The sequence below is a fragment of the Urtica dioica genome, chromosome 6, assembly GCF_054948205.1.
Source record: "Urtica dioica subsp. dioica isolate 48M chromosome 6, U.dioica_male_clone48M_v1_H2, whole genome shotgun sequence".
Classification (NCBI taxonomy): domain Eukaryota; kingdom Viridiplantae; phylum Streptophyta; class Magnoliopsida; order Rosales; family Urticaceae; genus Urtica; species Urtica dioica.
In genome coordinates this window covers 44,736,716-44,754,366 of record NC_142761.1, presented here as the reverse complement: position 1 = coordinate 44,754,366, position 17,651 = coordinate 44,736,716, and the positions used below count along the sequence as shown (strand labels likewise).

At 38.2% G+C, this 17,651-nt stretch overlaps 4 protein-coding genes across 5 annotated transcripts; 1 reads left to right on the top strand and 3 right to left on the bottom strand.

Moving 5' to 3' along the window:
* Positions 1-633: 633 nt before the first annotated feature.
* On the bottom strand, positions 634-3,937 carry LOC149394579 (uncharacterized). Its single transcript, XM_089617722.1, has 11 exons — positions 3,837-3,937; positions 3,145-3,275; positions 2,955-3,061; positions 2,672-2,862; positions 2,314-2,595; positions 2,162-2,220; positions 2,047-2,083; positions 1,906-1,977; positions 1,681-1,831; positions 1,454-1,588; positions 634-1,158 (listed from the first exon to the last, which is right to left on the bottom strand). The coding sequence occupies exons 2-11, from the start codon at positions 3,263-3,265 to the stop codon at positions 814-816; spliced, it is 1,500 nt and encodes a 499-aa protein (XP_089473848.1). The 5' UTR covers positions 3,266-3,275; positions 3,837-3,937; the 3' UTR covers positions 634-813.
* Positions 3,938-5,999: 2,062 nt separating this feature from the next.
* On the bottom strand, positions 6,000-8,260 carry LOC149394578 (uncharacterized). The gene is made up of 7 exons (XM_089618417.1): positions 7,862-8,260; positions 7,388-7,487; positions 6,996-7,061; positions 6,797-6,911; positions 6,619-6,701; positions 6,469-6,530; positions 6,000-6,356 (listed from the first exon to the last, which is right to left on the bottom strand). The coding sequence occupies exons 1-7, from the start codon at positions 8,038-8,040 to the stop codon at positions 6,257-6,259; spliced, it is 705 nt and encodes a 234-aa protein (XP_089474543.1). The 5' UTR covers positions 8,041-8,260; the 3' UTR covers positions 6,000-6,256.
* A 1,462-nt stretch (positions 8,261-9,722) lies between these two features.
* On the top strand, positions 9,723-12,059 carry LOC149394577 (putative peroxidase 61). Its single transcript, XM_089617085.1, has 4 exons — positions 9,723-9,994; positions 10,977-11,156; positions 11,227-11,386; positions 11,447-12,059. The coding sequence occupies exons 1-4, from the start codon at positions 9,749-9,751 to the stop codon at positions 11,884-11,886; spliced, it is 1,026 nt and encodes a 341-aa protein (XP_089473211.1). The 5' UTR covers positions 9,723-9,748; the 3' UTR covers positions 11,887-12,059.
* Positions 11,921-16,739, bottom strand: LOC149394576 (rab GTPase-activating protein 22-like). 2 transcript variants are annotated; one of them, XM_089617082.1, is made up of 12 exons: positions 16,469-16,738; positions 16,307-16,407; positions 16,124-16,222; positions 15,928-16,031; positions 14,950-15,695; positions 14,697-14,819; positions 14,312-14,400; positions 14,034-14,234; positions 13,570-13,914; positions 13,186-13,269; positions 12,731-12,882; positions 11,921-12,213 (listed from the first exon to the last, which is right to left on the bottom strand). In XM_089617082.1, exons 2-11 carry the CDS (start codon positions 16,403-16,405, stop codon positions 12,841-12,843), a joined length of 1,932 nt encoding a protein of 643 aa, XP_089473208.1. In that variant the 5' UTR covers positions 16,406-16,407; positions 16,469-16,738; the 3' UTR covers positions 11,921-12,213; positions 12,731-12,840. The 2 variants fall into 2 exon arrangements, with proteins under 2 accessions (XP_089473208.1, XP_089473209.1); XM_089617083.1 differs by lacking the exon at positions 14,697-14,819 and having other exon boundaries at positions 16,469-16,739.
* Positions 16,740-17,651: the final 912 nt, after the last annotated feature.

Genomic DNA, 17,651 nt, shown 5'->3' with positions numbered 1-17,651 from the left:
TCTTTCTTTCCTTTTTTTCTTTTCTTTATTTTTTTTTATTTAAATTATTGTCGTTTCATTTTGAAGATGTCGTTTCTTTTTTAAAATGATGTCATTTTTTAAAGATGATCGTAGAGTTGCGTAAACTCACTTATAGAATTTTACAATTCCAATTTCAACCATTCGTTATTGTCTCTTATTTTGGGTTTTTCTTATGTTAGTGTTTTTATTTAAGCCACGAGAGTCGTGTTCATCGTCGTTCTCGGCCCTACCATTTAAAATATTGTGTACCGGCCACAGAGCTTGCGGTTTCCCATTACAACAAACTATATGTATGTGCAATGATTTCTTTTATATCATTATTTGTCTAGTTATGTTGGATTTGTTAACCGAGCATATATTACAATGATTTACATAATTGTACTGTTGAGAGCAAATCAGAGCTATTCATCTTTTCTTCATTCCTATCTAACATTCGAGCTCTCGGATGGAAAATGTGTATGAACCTGAGGTCGACTATGATCACAGCAAAAGGATGACTTTGATAAATCATGCTAACTTTATCTTTGCTAAATTTCGGACACATTTTTGATATTTTTTTTTGCTCTAACATTAATGGCTGTGTTTGTTGTTATTATCGGAAATTGCGCCGAAGCTTGGATTTATACTATTGCTCAGAGCCAATGGGGTTGGTTCCCCTTGCTCTCAAGTACAAATGGTAAGAAATTTGAGTATCTATGCCTATCTACAATAAAACAAATATATAATGTATTTTTTTGCTTCTGTGTATTGTATAACCTATGATATCATTTGATCCTATGCTACAATCTTATGCTAAAGTAGAGAGTTTGGAGTGTCCATGACATGTGGTGAATGGTGATGTGTGGTTGTCCAGAAGAGAAGCAGGAAAATCATGAGGATGGAGAGGAAGAGCATGGACGCCCAGACGATGCGAACAAACTTGTTGAAGTCGGTGCAGTGTCGGAGCCGGATTTGGGACAAGGCTTCCTTGACGGGCTTGCATTCGACGAGGCTCTCCATTCCCGGGTACGCGTCCAACAGCCCTTGGATCGAGCTCGAATACCACTCCACCGCTCTGTAATCCTCTCCAGACATCCACAATTTCCCGCTCCCACATCTCTCCTTTTCGCTTTCCGAGCACGCAAATACCTTCAACACCTACTCCAAATATAACCCAAAAAAAAAAAATCCAACATCAGAAACGGGTTCTTATTATTGAGAAATTGCTTAATTTGTTACCAATTTTATAACATTTTCCTATTTTTCACCAAAATATCACTATCTATGTCAACAATGTTGACATCTATGTCATTGTTGACATAGATGGTTGCATTTTGGGAAAAATTAACGTTTTAGTGGAAAATGAGAAAATAATATGAAATTTGTGACAAATTAAGCAATTTCTCTTATTATTTCTCTCATTGCCAATTGGTTTTGAGATCTGCTGACGTACTTTTGAGATGTCTCCGATCTTTATCGAAGACGATGGGCAGTTTTCCGGCTCGTAAACGTATCTCGGAGGTTCCGAGAAAGGATTGCATATTGAAACCGGGATCGACGGCTGCTGGAGCGATATGTCTGAGTTTACCTGAGAGATCAGTGTTATTGTTTAATACAAGAACTAAAGGTTGAGAGCACGGGTGTGACGTGATTGGTTGATTGATTTCTAAAGAAGCTGACTTGGTTAACAAGCTCGTGGATTCGGGCGCTGACATCACGAAGAACAGATCTTGCTGAGAGGAGTTCGTGGCACGGAACGATTCGGCTCAAGCTGTTGTTGTACGGATTCCTCTCAAAATTCTTCAGAGCGCTGCAAGTATCGCCGCCTAACCTAACAAAATATTTCAAATACTCTTTAACTCATACTCTTGTACACTAATGCTAAAAAAAAACACTTGGGCTTACTTGTTTAAGGAGAAGTAAATCCCAAAGAACAACCAGCACATGACTGTAGTGAACCAGCATAGAATGATCAGCCTGCACAAAAACTAAATTAATTAATATAATAAAGCCCTACATAACAATCATTCAAATTGATGTACTCACATTCGAAGCACCCGCTGTAACCTCAGAATTCCGCACACTGCGAAACATAGAGTTGAATTAAAAGTTCATACTAGATCGTCAAATGCCAAATCTCGGGTCATTTAAATTCACGTACCCGAGAGAGCAATCATCGCGACCAAGTTTACCGAAATAGTAAGTGTCACCAGAATTAAACTGCAAGACAGATTCAAGACAACAAGTTAATCATTATTTCAAACACAAATTATGAAAGAGAAAACTGAAGAGTTGGTTATAGAGAAACCCTACAGTGTCTTTAGTCCCTTGTCGACCCGTTGTCGGTTATTCTTAGCTTGCCGTTGAAGATTTGTAGCTTCGTCGTCAAGTTGGTGGGATTTAGAGGTGAGAAAGGCCTGGGCTTCACTACTGGCATGGGAATGTGCCATGTTATCTCTGATGTCTTTCATCGCTCCGGTTGTGTTGTAAATAGTCCGCGAAGCCTCGTTTGCGGTGTCGATTATGATGTTCACTATCTTGTTTGCCTCGGAATGGAATCTGGCGTTCCCGCCAAGTACTACCCCCGATGACAGGCTGGCCAATGTTCCAAACCAAATTTAGTTGCAGTGACACTTTTTGGACTCCCTCTCTGAAACATGGGTTTACTTACATTGCAAGCAAGGTGATGAAAATGGCAGTTAGGATGGACCATAGATAGTACTGCTTTTGGCAACTTGGTCCGGTCTTTTTCTTCTTCGTCTTCTTCTTCTTGTTCAACAACGAAATCCCGCCAAAGATAATCCCACACAGAAGCCACAAAGCCCCGACTACATACCCATAAACCCCTGTGAATACAATTGACTGCACAAAAAACAAGTTCAAACCCAACTCATCATCTTTACATGTCATGAGAGAGAGAGAGAGAGAGAGAGAGAGAGAGAGAGAGAGCTCACACTCCAATAGTGCTTGTTGGTGATGTCATATCCTCCTCTGTACAGGTTGAAGCTATGAAGAGGATCCACTCTTACACTATAATCTGCCTTTTCAACCAAATAAGTCTCTGAAATGATTCCATGAAAACCAAAGGAATAAGAATAAGACAATTTTATGATTAATATAGTATTTTAGATGTTGAGGCCTCACTTCCTGCTACAGCTACAGAGCCTTCTATATTTTTTGCTGATGTTTCCACTACTTTGAAGGCCAGAATTGTGACAATCAATGCAAGCATTACATCACTTGAAATCCCATTTTTTGAGCTCATCTTTTAATCCCTGTGAATACATTAAGTGCAATATGCATTGCAAAACAATCAGAATTTGTATCATTTGTTTTTATAACTAACACACCAAGCTCATATCCTCTCTCTTAGCACTATCTTTAATGGTTTGTGTTACACAAACAGTTAATTGAAAAAGGAAAAAAAAAAGAAAAAAAAAAGTCAAAGTAAAACTATTTGACCCAAAAAGCCATCTCTTTGGGAAACTAATGATGTCACGGCGAGAAAAAGAAGGATTTTTACGGTTCAATCACTTTGACCAATACTTAAGCTCTACGTTAGCCACAAAGCTAACGTCGAAAAAAAAAAAACTTTACGTTAGCCATGGAAAAAAAAGGTTACTTTCTGGGGATCAAAACAGCGGATATATATATGTTGTGTGTGTGTGTGTGTGTGTGTGTGTGTGTGTATTCAATATTTGTAAGGAAAAAAAAAAGATATGGTTTATCTCGTAATAAACTTGAGAAATATATAATATATAGTCCGAAAAGCTAGACACTGTAAATAAATGTGTATTTAATTTAGACGGAAAAAGTTTCCAACTCTACTTAATTACCTTATAAATTCGAAAAAAAGAAAGCTTCAAGTGTGTGGGAATTTTGATTGCTTAGCTTAATAGCATAATCAGTTGAAGCTGGCTTAAGATTTAATTAAAGCTTCTGAAACGATGAAAATGAAAATTCTGGGCCAACAAAAAGTTGATGTGTGTGTAGCGAGAGAGAAGAGATATTGGAGAGAGTTAGTTATATATACAACAAAAGGTATATTGTATTTGGTGGAATTAGAAAAGTAAGTGTGTTGCGTCGCCATTGGCAATGAAGTCAAGAACTCCGACTGAACCACCTTTCTAGACTTTATTATGTTTATGCATCCGACGTTTTATTTTGACAGCCTCCTTTTATTATATGCCCAATACAGTAATTACCCAATTTAAAGTGTGTTTTTTTCTATATAATTTTAGAATCTCGCGTTTCAAAGTATCTTTTTTTATTTTATATATATATTATGGATCACAGTATTGTTTTACTCGACGAACATGGTATTTATTTTTCTTTCATGCGACTTTGATTTTTCTTATATAAAGACAGACGATTATGTGGCGAATTTGAACACACAACCTATTGTAAAAAGTAAAAACTATAATAAGTTATTATTATTGCTTTGTATGATTAGACAGTCGATTACAATTAATTATAAAATTAGATACTGGCTAATTTATTGCTGAGAAACGTGTTGACGTACACGTACATATTGGATCACCGGCCACTAACGAAACCTCAAAGCCTAGCCCAACTAAAGAAAAATAGAATTCGACGTGAAATCATGCTCCGACTTTTCCGGGATTATATAAGTATGAGCTTCCCAATAATTTTGGACCGAGATTCAATAAATCTATTTTAATCTAATAAAAGTATGACTATCTATTTTGTGTATTTAAGTTTTTAACATTTTTTTTTTCTTTTTTCTCTATCTTTTCTCATTCATTTCACTTCATTCCTCTCTCTCTTTTGTCATGCTTGGAATTTCTTGTCGGTCTCTGCCAAATAAAAAGTACATTCGTTGACAATTCTTCGTTTGAAGAGTCCGATAATTTGTTTGAAGATTTATTGACATCTTTATTAATTTATTGACATAGATGTCAATAAATCTTCAAAGATTATGAGAATTTCGTTTGAAGAATTATTGACATCTTTGTCAATAAATCTTCAAAAACGAAAACGATGTAGCTTCAACTATATCCCCCTTCCGCCATTTCCTCCTTGACTAGATTTCGTTGAAGAACATCTTATCATTCTTGTCGATCTTTATATTTTTCCTTGCGAAGATCACATTGACAACATTTGCATCACTGCATACCCGCAACTACATGCTAAGGATTGCATTATTTCGTGATAATCGGAGGAACTCATGAGTTGGCTTTTATCAGATACAATAAAGATACCATGTGGACGTGGATTACCTGTGGTAGTGACTATGATGACATGATATGGCATAAAAACAGACTTTATACCATCCTTCCTGGTGTACTTGAATGTTTTGAGGTTATCGATGATGCAGACAAGCCTGTGAGGAAGACTATTGTGGCTCCAAGTTACGCAGTACGGGAGAAGATATTTTGCAACAACTCTTGACAATTAGATTTTTCGTATTGATAGGCATTGCGACTATGGGGATCCGGATAATAACCTTACTCGTTTGACGACTAAGATCGAGGTCTTCAAGTTAGACTCTCGTAACAATGAATGGAACAAAATAATATTACTTGGTGATGTATCCTTGTTTTTTGGGCGACAATACTTCTATATCGGTTCAAGCTTCCGACTTTTTTTGGGTTTCGTCCGAATTGTGTATATTTGACACAAGACGTAGATAAAATAATAGGTGAATCGACTCCAGCTATATCCGACGTGGGCGTATTTAATCTTGAAAGCCAAAATTTGACATTGCCTTTTGGTTTAGTAGATCCAAATATGTTCCAAAGCTTGGTCGGAAAGCCTCCCATTTGGATCATACCATGATTATTAATATTTTTATTTTATTTCACGTTTTATCTACATTAATGGGACTATTCTTTGAACTTCCTACTGTAATAAAGGCAATGCGTAATGTTTCCTCATTCGCTTGTGTACATTATGTTTCCTCACGATAAAACTTTGAAGCGTTGGATGTAAACTGAACATTTAAAGTAATGGGGAAAAAGAAAATAGAAGACGATTACTAAGGAGCAAAGTAGCAATAGTAGTTGATTCCTATTCATCAAATTTCCAGAAGAGAAGCGAGACTATTTACAATCCAAGATCCAACACAATTAAAATGATATGCTTATTAGATTTTTTTTTCTAGTCCATTTTATATCATGAAAAAGAAAAGAGAAAAAGAAAAATGAAAATCCCTAGATCCTACACAAGACAGAGGCAAAGATAGTCCCAGAGCTCTATTTTTCCTAATCCCAGAAGGCATATGGATAATGTGATCTCAGACGTTGGGTCGGCCGAGCATTCCGATGATGAGCTCTTCGTTCAGTTTCACCGGCAGCGGTGGCATTTGCTTCATCACCGACGGCATGTCTCTCATTCTGTCAAATCCACATACACACACGTATATTCATTAAATACATGTGCGAGCTTTTTCCCGGGACATGGAAGAGAGATTATAATAACAATAATAATAATAATAATAGAACATACTCTGTCATGATCTTCATTATGTTATCCCGAGTTTGGCTGAAGAGTTTGATGTTCTCCTGCATCTGATCCAATCAAGCAACCGAGAGCGTGGTCAAGTGGCGATCCTCGGGCACGTTTCAGAGAGAGCCAAAACAAAGTTATATGCCTTACCTGGAAGCTCGCCATATTAGCTGAGATTTGATTCAAGACCTGCGAGTTTTGCTCCAAGAGATCCCCCGTAATGCCACCAATAGCTGCAAAAACAACTCTACCGTTCGAAATTCAGACAAGTTTTTCCAACAATCTGATTCTAATCGAAGCACAGGAATGACGAGAGAAATTGAGTGACCTTTGAATGAGATTCCATCGTCGGTGTCGGTGGGAATCATGGGCGGAGCGTACGGCGGCACACTAGACCGACCCACATACGCAGATGACTTCACCGATGGCTCGCTTACTTTCTCCTGACAGAGAAAAACTACGATTATCATAACCCTAATTTATGTATATTACGGCACACAATACAAGATCACGCATCTGAGTCGTACCTTCTTATCTTTGCTTTTCCTTGATAGGTTATGCTCTTCCTTCCTACGCTTGCTGTTCTCCTTTTTCTGGACAAATCAAATAAACACCCGTTTAGGATTTCTTTTGCGATTTCCATCCCACAAAACCAGTTTTCTTCATCATCATTATTACAATCTCAACAAACCCGTCCTATGACCCTTCTTCTAATTGCCGGTTTTTCGACCTCGCGTTGATATATAGCACAGCCAAGAATCTATTATACTAAAGTACAAAGCCTGAATGGACGGGCCGATACTAATTAATATGCCAACTTTTTACGCAAATTCTCAATAAGAATAATACAATGCGAGATCTCGATCAAACAAAATAATATATAGTGATTTTCTATCGAAAAAGCAAAAGTAAAGCATACCGTCATCCATCTACAACGCAAGGCGACATCTCGAACAGTCTTGCTTTGGAGCTTCATAGCAATCTTGGCATAGCGAACTATGGTCGCCTCCGATGAATATCTGTCACCACCAACACTTGTTAATTCTGACAAGAAAATACTTACAATATGATAAAATCTGGTTTAGCATCTTAGGAAGAAGAAAAAAAAAACAGTGGAAAAATACCCCATGGACCTAAAACTTAGCCCTGCCATATTATTTCATCAGCTTGATAGTCTCAACTTTGAAAAAAAGCTGAAATGTTCTTTTAAATACGCAAGTAGCTATAGATACATAAACAAGATCTGGTCTTTCATGTCATATGAAAAAGTTGGATGCTTTGTTGGTGTATCGAGAGAAATCTATCTCAGCAGCTAAAAGTTTGCGACTTCGTGTTATCAAAAGGATAACCTGTTATTTCATTAAGAGAGAGAGAGAGAGAGAGAGGCACTGACGTGGCGAGACCCTCCTCGAGAGCAGTCTGTTCATCGGGAGTCCAGTCGGTGGAGATTCCAGGGTTGTGCTTCATCGCCGACACCGCACCGGAGCTATCGTTCCCGTTCGCCGCCGCGCCGTTGAAGGACGACGATGCGTGCTGGCTGGCTTCCTGATGGTTCCCCGACGGATTCGCCATCGCTCCGACACCGAATTCGGGATTTACTCTGCCCTTTCGTTCCCGCCCAATTGTGCGAACACCCAAATCCAGAAATTGAAGGAGACGATACAAAACTGGATCCAATTACATACCAGACAGACTTAAGGGAGCTCTAAAGCTACAGAGGAAGAAGAAAAATGAAAAGCTAATTAATTATAATTTTTTTTTTTTTAGAGAAAGGGCGTACGGAAAATCAAGCGAATAGAAGACAGAGAGAGAGAGAGAGAGAGAGAGAGAGAGAGAAAAAAAAAAAGGGAAAGAGGGTTTCGACGTTTGAAGGTGATATTTAGAATCCAAGCCCAAAAAATATTCTCTCTTTTCTAAGAACCAAAATTATTTTATTTTTTTCCTTTTTCTTTGTGTGTGTGTGTGACTGTGTGTGTGTCCAAGTTGGCATTATTCGCTCGCGAGTGTTTGTTTTCATTTTGCATTCTTGGGTTATTTTGTCCTAACTAATAAGGCTGCCATAAATATCGCTCACAATCATTTCCACAGCGAACGAAGCATGTAGAGATCGACAGGCAATTTATCAAGGAGAATGTGAATTTGGAAAAAAAGTGTGCCATCATCTACATCCCAACAGAGCACCAAGCAGCAAATATACTCACTAAAAGACTATTTAGTGAGAAATTACATAATTAACATCTAAGATCCAACTTGAGGAGGTGTTAACGTGTAAATGTGAAATATTCTCTCAGCTTTATTTTCTTGTAATCAATTATGTTAATGTGCTAGCATTTATTTATGAAATAAATCTATTGCAATATAGGTAGTTACTATTTATTCTTGCCTAGAATTAAGGATCGATTAAAATATTTTGTAAATCTCGAATTTTTTGCGATTCTGGTGTGGAAAATTTGAATGACATGAACAACGTATCCATGGAGAATGAGAGATGGACGTCCGAGAACTTGATGAGTTGGGTCGGGGTTTTTTTTGAAGGAGTATAGGACTGCCCATAAAGCGTTCTTAGAGACCACAAAGATATGGTTATTGCTTTTAGTATCTCCTTTAGTCATCTTGGCTTCTCTCATCCTCTTGGGACCATGTTCTCCTACAATCGGATTGTTTGGAAGTGCTTAATGCTTTCAAGGGGGGCACAATTCCAACGGTGGAGCTCGGGATGATTTTGAGCGATATCAAGGTGATGGCTTCCAATTTTAACTATTTTCGGATTATGTTTCTTTTCCGTTCTTTTAATGAGGCCGTCCATAGTTTGGCTCGATACCCTCTTAGAGTTAGAGAGAATGTCGTGTGGTCGGGGATTATCCCGCCATGTGTTTTGAATGAATGAGATTATTAATGATCAAAAGAGTTTAGGTTCGGTAAAATTTCAATATAATCTTTTCGTGTGCCGTCTAAAAAAAAAGCGGCATAGGTCACATGCGTGCACATTATTGCCCCATAAAAAGAGGATAAATTTCCTTCGGAATGTAATTGATATTTATATATAATTAGAAAAACAAACCTCGGTGCCTGTGACCAGCCTTATACTTCCCCTGCACTGCACGCACTTCATATACGTTACATACAATGGAAACAACTCAAATGATTAAATAAACAAAACCTAACTTTTCTTAAGATTTACAAAAAGCTAGTCATGCATATAAAAACATCACAATGAAATTACGTGTACATAATATGTATATATATAGCCGGAGGTCAGAGAGGTAAAGTCAAGGACGATATGAATGCATGGATGATATTGAGTTTGGTTGTGGCGTGGGTGAGCTTGTGTGTGGGGTTCGGCGGAGCAGCAACGTCGCTGCCAAAGCCATTGACGCTGGTTTTGCATTACTATAAGCTCAACAGCACTTGCAAATCCGCCGAGACCTCTGTGCGCGATCAACTTGAGTTGGCTTGGAACAAACCCAACGGTCATCTCATAGTCCCTCAGCTCCTTCGCCTCCTCTATACCGACTGCTTCGTCACCGTAAGTCATTTATGTGGTTTCATTACAGAATTTGACAACAAATATAATTGGCAAGTACGGATAAGAGTTTAAGCACTAAACCAGCTAAAAGTTCTCAGCTCCCGGATCGACATATAAAATAACTAAGTTAAGAGTACATAATATAGTCTATTTTTTTTCTATAACTAATATATTCAATGGTTTTTTCTTTATATTTTTATATTTGTGTAATTTAATCCCTAAATTTTATACAGAAATTCAAATAAAACTTAGTAATTCAAATTTCAAATAAAGGTTAAGAGACTAAATAAGAGAAGAAAAAAACTGAAAATGGGCGTATAGCTGGAGGAGTTCAAAATTCCGGTAATTGAGGAATGGAAGGCTATGTGTGCATGAGTCAAAATAGTAATGCTAAAAGGTTGAACGAGTCAAAAACTATTAATTATACAACGCTCGGCCTCGTGCAATAACTACTACGTAAAGTACGAAGGTGGCTTTGGAGAGGAAACTTTCAAACATGGAGTTTCGTGTCATATTATAAAATATAGACATTCATTTCCAACTTAAAAAAAAAAAAAAAAAAAAAAAATCTTCTTCCCTACTCCCTTATCACGGGCAGTGAAATGCCTCGTATTTCGATTAAAGTGCAAGCTAATACAACGAGTTAGACTTAGAACCGTGCATCGATACAGTGGCGGATCCAGACTCGGGGGGCGGCGGCGGGGGGGCCAAAACTGAATTTTGGCCGGAAAAAAAAAAAAAAAAAAAAAAAAAAAATTTAAGCCTGATTTTTTTTGGGGGGGGGGCCAGGCCTCTTGGGCCTTCAACGTGGGTCCGCCACTGCATCGATACATATTGTTAAATCATGTCATTGTACATTTTGTCAACTCCGTGATTTTAGAAATTTCTATTGGCGTTTGTTTTTATCATTTACGTTATAAAGTCGACATTATTAATTTTAATTTCAAGAATGGAATTTGGAAAATGTGATTTTGTGTTATAGGGGTGCGATGCCTCAATTCTACTAGACGGCGAAAAATCAGAGAAGAGAGCGAAACAAAACAAGGGACTCGGCGGGTTTAAGCTGATTGACAAGATCAAGAAGGAGCTCGAGTCTCGTTGCCCCGGCGTCGTCTCTTGTGCTGATATTCTCCATCTCGCCACCAGAGACGCCGTACATTTGGTAACACTCTTTTCTTGCAAATGAGTCGTTTTGGGAAAGAAATAATTAACCGAGCATAATAAAACAACAGGCTGGTGGACCATCGTACCCGGTGTTCACCGGAAGAAGGGACGGAATGACATCCACGGCTTCGTCCGTGGACTTACCCTCGCCCTCCATTTCTTTGGACCAAGCACTCAAATACTTCAAATCCAAAGGCTTAGACCAGCTTGATATGACTACACTTCTCGGTACGCTCTTTTCTTCCGAGTCTCATTTATAATTTCCCACATTCTAAGCCTCTTCTTCAGGAGCACATGTCACCGGAAGAACACATTGCAGACACATACGAGACCGGCTCTACGACTTCAACGGCACCAAAAAAGCAGACCCGGGCATGGCCACATCATTGCTAAAGGATTTGAGGAAGAAATGCCCAAAGACGAAAGACGACCCGCTCGTGTTCCTGAACCCAGAACCAGAACCGGGGCAGCAATATCGGCTCACGCAATCCTATTACGCCAACGTCTTAAACCGCCGAGCTGTTCTCGGAATCGATCAGCAGCTTTTCTATGGGACCGACCCAAAGGAAATCTCCCAGGAATTCGCCAAAAGTTTCAGCAACTTCCAGAAGTCGTTTGCTCTTTCCATTAGCCGAATGGGAACCCTAAAAGTACTCACAGGAAATAAAGGAGAGATACGTCGGAATTGCCGCTTCACAAACAAAGACAATCCGAGACGCACAGAATGAAGGCAATGCGACAGCAACAATAAAAATAAAATAGAATAAAAGAAGAATAATATTTTGTATTTGAATTTTTTACAATTCATGTTTCCTATCAAGTTTTTCATTGTCTTTGATATATGCCTCTGTGTTTTCGTGTGCATTTCGGGTAAAGATGAATGTCATCAAAATTCTGAATACCAAGTTCCTCTCCAAATACATATTGGAGTTCAAGTTGCATAAAAACAAATAATAAATAAAAGATCTTCGCGAGACCTATGAGATATCCGTGACGTTAGATACTCGAGCCCATATACACCAAAACCTAAACTTCCCATTTACTATTCACATCAACTGCAAAGCAAAAATTAAAACGAGAGAAAGAATGGGTAAATAAATCAATATTGGACAGCAAGAACTCATTTTCTGTTTTGTTTCGTTTCACATGCAACTAATAAAGTAAACATCAATGAGCTTGACTAAAGTGCCACATAGCCAGCTTAATGACTTAAATAAATATGAAATTAACAATAAGCTGATTATCCTTAAAAGTTGCCATCAACGTGCTTAATCATTCAAGAACAAAAGCAAAGAACATAGAAGAGATCATTTTTTCAGCTAATTTATTTTTATTCTATTATTTTACGAAAAACATATATAGTCAAAAGAATTCCGTAGATCTGTGTATTCATAATATTTTTCAAAAATGGGATGCAACACAAGGACTTCCCATGAAATCTGTGCAGTAAAAATATTAGAGTAAAAACCAAAAATTCAATTTGAGTTGGCTCAAAATTCAGGCATACAACATGCTTCTTCGGTGTTGAGCTATAGTACGAGGACGGGAAAGAAGAGGAAGGGCAAAGTGTACCTTGCAGAGGATTGAAGGAGATAAAATCGGGGATGAATGAAACCATCAAATGGCTATTCGCACTTGACAGGCCTTGCTCTCAACAAAGCCATATTTGGGAGATGATTACCTCACTCGCCAGTCACTGCCATTGAATCATTTTTCTTGATAACCTGGAACAACCAAAATGCAAAGTAGACACAGTTCACGATCCATCGTTTAAATATCTTGTGCTTTCACCGAATTTCAGTTACCAAGTAAAGCAAGATTGGGGTATTAGCGAATTTTATTCCTTTTTTTTTTTTTTTTTACTCAAACAGTACTTGTTTCAATGTTATAACCGTGGTGTCTGGGTTAGACCCTACTACTCAAACAGTATATTGATATCATACAAACCTGGCAGAACACCACAATATGTTTGTAATTGGCATTAAGGCATTAAACTTGAGGTAGAAAATGCATTTATCGAAGTTTACCTTGTAGAAATATTTCTTTCTAATCTTGATTGCCGTATGCACACATCTTTTTGCATTGATCCTCAGTATCTTGTCGTTGAAAATCTGAAGTATGATAAATTTGCTTAACGTTGTTTTTTAAATTATATTAACACGACTTTTTGAAAGAGAAAAAATTACTGAATTGTACAAGCATGGACAGTTGACTACGTCCTATTACAATCGGTGTGTATCACTTTGACCCATTAGATGTAAGAAATATGATGAGATAAATCATTAGGCACAAGGAAAGAACATTGGACATGATATAGACTGCTAAAATATTTTGATTCAGAGGAATCATAGACCCTGAAAGTATAAACTCACAATAGTGTAAACCAAATAATACTTGGTGGTTTAACGCACCTTAATCATATCATCAATTGAACGAGTCTCTCGTATAATTTTCTGGCGGTTAATGATAAGGATTGCTGCCACACAAAACACTGGCAATTCATCATTCACTTTATTGGAGGATGACACTGAATTGCATATTCCCGTTAGATCTTCCTTTGACCAAAAATTAGTTGTCAAGCCACAAAAGTGTGTCGTTGCCGATTTCATTCCAGTTTCATTGTTAGACATTGAATAGTCACCATCTTTTTCATTCTCCACACTCGCATCCCTTTTGATCTGGACGTTTAATGTTTCTAAACAGTTCTTCTCTAAACAATTGATCATGGATTCATCAAAATCAGCAGCCCACATCATCTGCATTCAAAAATTAACGACGAGTGCACAATATTTAAGAACATTCTGTACTTTGGAAAGTGTTATCAACACCAAAAAAAATGCCATAAACCCGACAGATTGAGTATTAGTAATAATACCTCCCACATAGAGAGAGCCTCGTGAAATGGCAGCTCGCGACGGAAGAGCACGAGTAGCATCCGAAAGGCAAAATGGAGGCTCTCAGCCCCAATATTTGAAAGGTGTGCAAACATTTCTTTGTCGGTTAATTCCAAGATACTCGACAGTTGTTGCAACTGCTTCATCACTCCAATTGGTCCTTCCATTTGAAAATTTTCACGCTGCCCATTTTAACGCCAATTTATCATCAATCCAAGGTTATCAAATGGAAGTAGTTTCTCAAGTTAGGATGGCATACCGTTCTTCTCAAAAGCATCTCAAAGCACCAAAATGCATCAGCATCGTCCTCAAACAGAACAATGAAAGGAGATAGCAAGTCACTCATGCCTAATAACATTTCAAGTAAAACAAAAAAAGGGTAAGCCTGGGGTAAGGTAATTTAACAATAATACTGATGCTTAAACTGGGGGAAAAAAAGGAGAAAAATAGTAACTTTTTCCGAAGAAAAAAAAAATTAAGCTCAGCTTGATTTTGTACTTTCTTGTCAGGCTAATGACATTTATTGTTCTCTAAAGCAGAAAATATCTAGATCTTGTATACCTTGTCAAGTTCATGAAGTTTATTCTTTCTCAAGGTTAAGATGAAGAAAGAAAAGGGGGAAAATTTTGTGAAAAAGGAACGACCTTGACAATAACCAGTTGCAGGATCAACCCACGCATAAACCGCGAGAATATCTGACATCCTAGCTAAATTTCTTGTATCCTCGTAGAATTCGAGATGACTATCAGTTCTCACTACATCGACAACTGAGATATATACGTCACATGTGCAATGAATTAGATAATAAAAAAAATAACAATGAAATCAAAGATAATCATGCTTCTAGAAAGATTAAATAAATACAAAATACGTGATTTTAAAAGGAAAATGAATTACCAATTCTATGAAGAGTCCATAGCCATTCAGATACTTTATCTGTACTTACAGCCTCTGGTTGAGGCAACATTCCATCTATAAATTCAGTGTCCGGAACATCTGAGATTCTCATCCTATTAACGATCTCTTTCTTCTTCTCAATATTATTCGAGTGCTGTACAGGATCGCGCACATCTCCGCGGTCCACTTCGATTTCAGAATTCGAGACACTGTTAGACGCTGAGAACCTCGAGAGATTCGATTCGATTATCAGCTCGTCGTTATTGCTGATTTGAAAATTGTGCATTTTGTCATCCTTGAATCTCAACTTACGCCGCAAAAATTTTCCATTGTGGGTGTCCCCATCTCTCTCGCCTTCTTCACCTTTTCCAAACAAATCGGTGACGGGTAGCGCGGGAAAATCAAAACAGCTTTCATTTACATACTGCGATCCATCACATTCTCTCCCTCCATTCAAGTTCGAGGAAGGTGCGGCGAAGGAAGAGGAGTCATACGCTGCACCCTCGGGGCTTTCCCTCACACTGGAATTTTCACTGTGGCACTCCAACGATGTGCCGTTATTAATGTAACAATTTTCCTCGTCTACATTGTTAGTGCTTTGAACGGAAGCCTGTTCCGTTATTCCATTATCCTTTGGAGGAGCTCTCATATCCATAACTTTGGCTCCGACAACATATGCAAGTGAACCTGTTCCGATGCTCGAGTGCATCAATTGGCACTGCTTAATCAGCTCTTCGTACCGTTCCCTGTAACAGACAAGCCAAAAAGCCTCTTCACTTTTATCGAAATATATAGATCTCTGATCTCTCTCTCTATATATATACATGTAAGAATGTGATTTTTAATGCAGGGAAATAGAAAAGAAAAATAAAAATCATAGAGCTTGATCGCACGTAATATGCAAAAACGGACTGATATAGTCACACCAGAATCACTTGGGAACAAATTTCCGGTCAAGTCGGAAAAAAAGAAGCAAACCTTCGAGCTGTCCTCAATCGCTTCCGATCGTCTGAAGTGCTTGCGACGGTGTAACAGCCGAGTAGGAATTCCCAGACTTGTGGCCGTATAGATGGATCCACACCCTATCAGACGATAAATTGATTCTTGAATACAACATTGATGAGATTGAGATTGAGATTGAGATTGTTTTTGTGGCATAGAAAAGAGAGCGTACCCCCAAAATGATGCGTTTAAGAGTCTTCTGAAAACAAAAGATCTTGCCATCGCTGCTGAAACCTGAATTCCACTTCTCCGGCTTGAGCATTTTGTTTGCCTGGAAAGTTGAGCTCCCCAATCAGAAGATGATGATGAACAGTTTCTGAAAGTAATAGAAATCGAGAGAGAGAGAGAGAGAGACCTTGATATGCGATTGAGAGAGGCAAGGTCCTCCGGCGATCCTGTGCTGCAGATTCACGGCGCTGGCTCGGCCGCAGCTCCATCGTTCTCCGCACGACATCCCTAACATTCCGATAATCATCGCCCAAACACAAATAGCAAGAGATCAAAGGAGATGATTTACCTGTCAGTTTATTGTGCGGCGAGAGAATTGATCATCGGACGCGATCGGAGTTGTGTTGAATTTGGAGAGAGAGACAAGTGTGACGGAGGAGCTCTGGTCCTCCCTTCACCGTTTACTCGCAAGTCCACGTTGCCATCAAATGGACGTTTTTTTCTTTTTTGGTTTTTCCTTCTTCCTTCCAAATTCACGAACTATGCTTCAAATATTTAAATTTTTGTAAAATATGCACTTTTATAAAAATGTCCACTTTTGGCCTATCTTTTCATCTCATACTTCTCTCCTCGGTCATTTTCGAGATTAATCCTAAGAAGCCAATATTCTCTCATAAACCTATCAACTCAATTGACTGTTATGTTTCACAGAAATTTGAGATCGGTGATTATAAAACTCATGCTACTTGGTTATGGAAAATAGAAAGTTGGGACTATATATTTCTACATATTGTTATAGATATATTGAATAAGATTAGTGCACTTCTGGAGACTTTGAGTTAAAATTATTTACCACGGATAGTCTTAAAATCACTATATATGAGTACCCTCAACAATCCCTGCAAATATTTTTTTTGTGGTCTCACGGATTCAAATATCTCCACTTTTTTTTTCTCATTCCATCATATATACCAAATAAGAAAAAATAATAATCCATCTATCCAAATTTATCTACAAAAACACATAAATATACTTATAAAGAAACTCTGTTTTCTCTCAGAATAGCCTTGCTCTTCTTTGCTCTGCCTCGTGGACTCCTTCCTTTGTCGCTTTCTGTCGGAGAGTACTGGTAGGAAGTTTCGCGTGTTTGCCGGAAGTTGAGAAGAGTGGGCTTATTCTTGGGTCTCATGGATGATGTTTGCGAAAAATGGTCCTCGTTGGACCTTGCTGAGGAGGAAGATGATGTTTGGGTGGTTGCTGATGACGAGATCGGCGAAAACTCGTTGTCGGGAGAGGATGTACTGCTCGGGAAATTGCTCTGTAACAAAAAATACAACAAGAAAGTTCTCAAGGTTGTGATAGGCGGTCTTTGGAGAACGACAGGGAACGTCAAAACTAAAGATCTGGAGGATGATATAATATGTTTCTATTTTGACAAACTAGGAGATAAGAGGAAAGTTCTGGATTCTGGGCCGTGGCTCTTTGATCGCTCTCTCCTTATCCTATACGACCCATCTGGAAGAGAAGGGAAC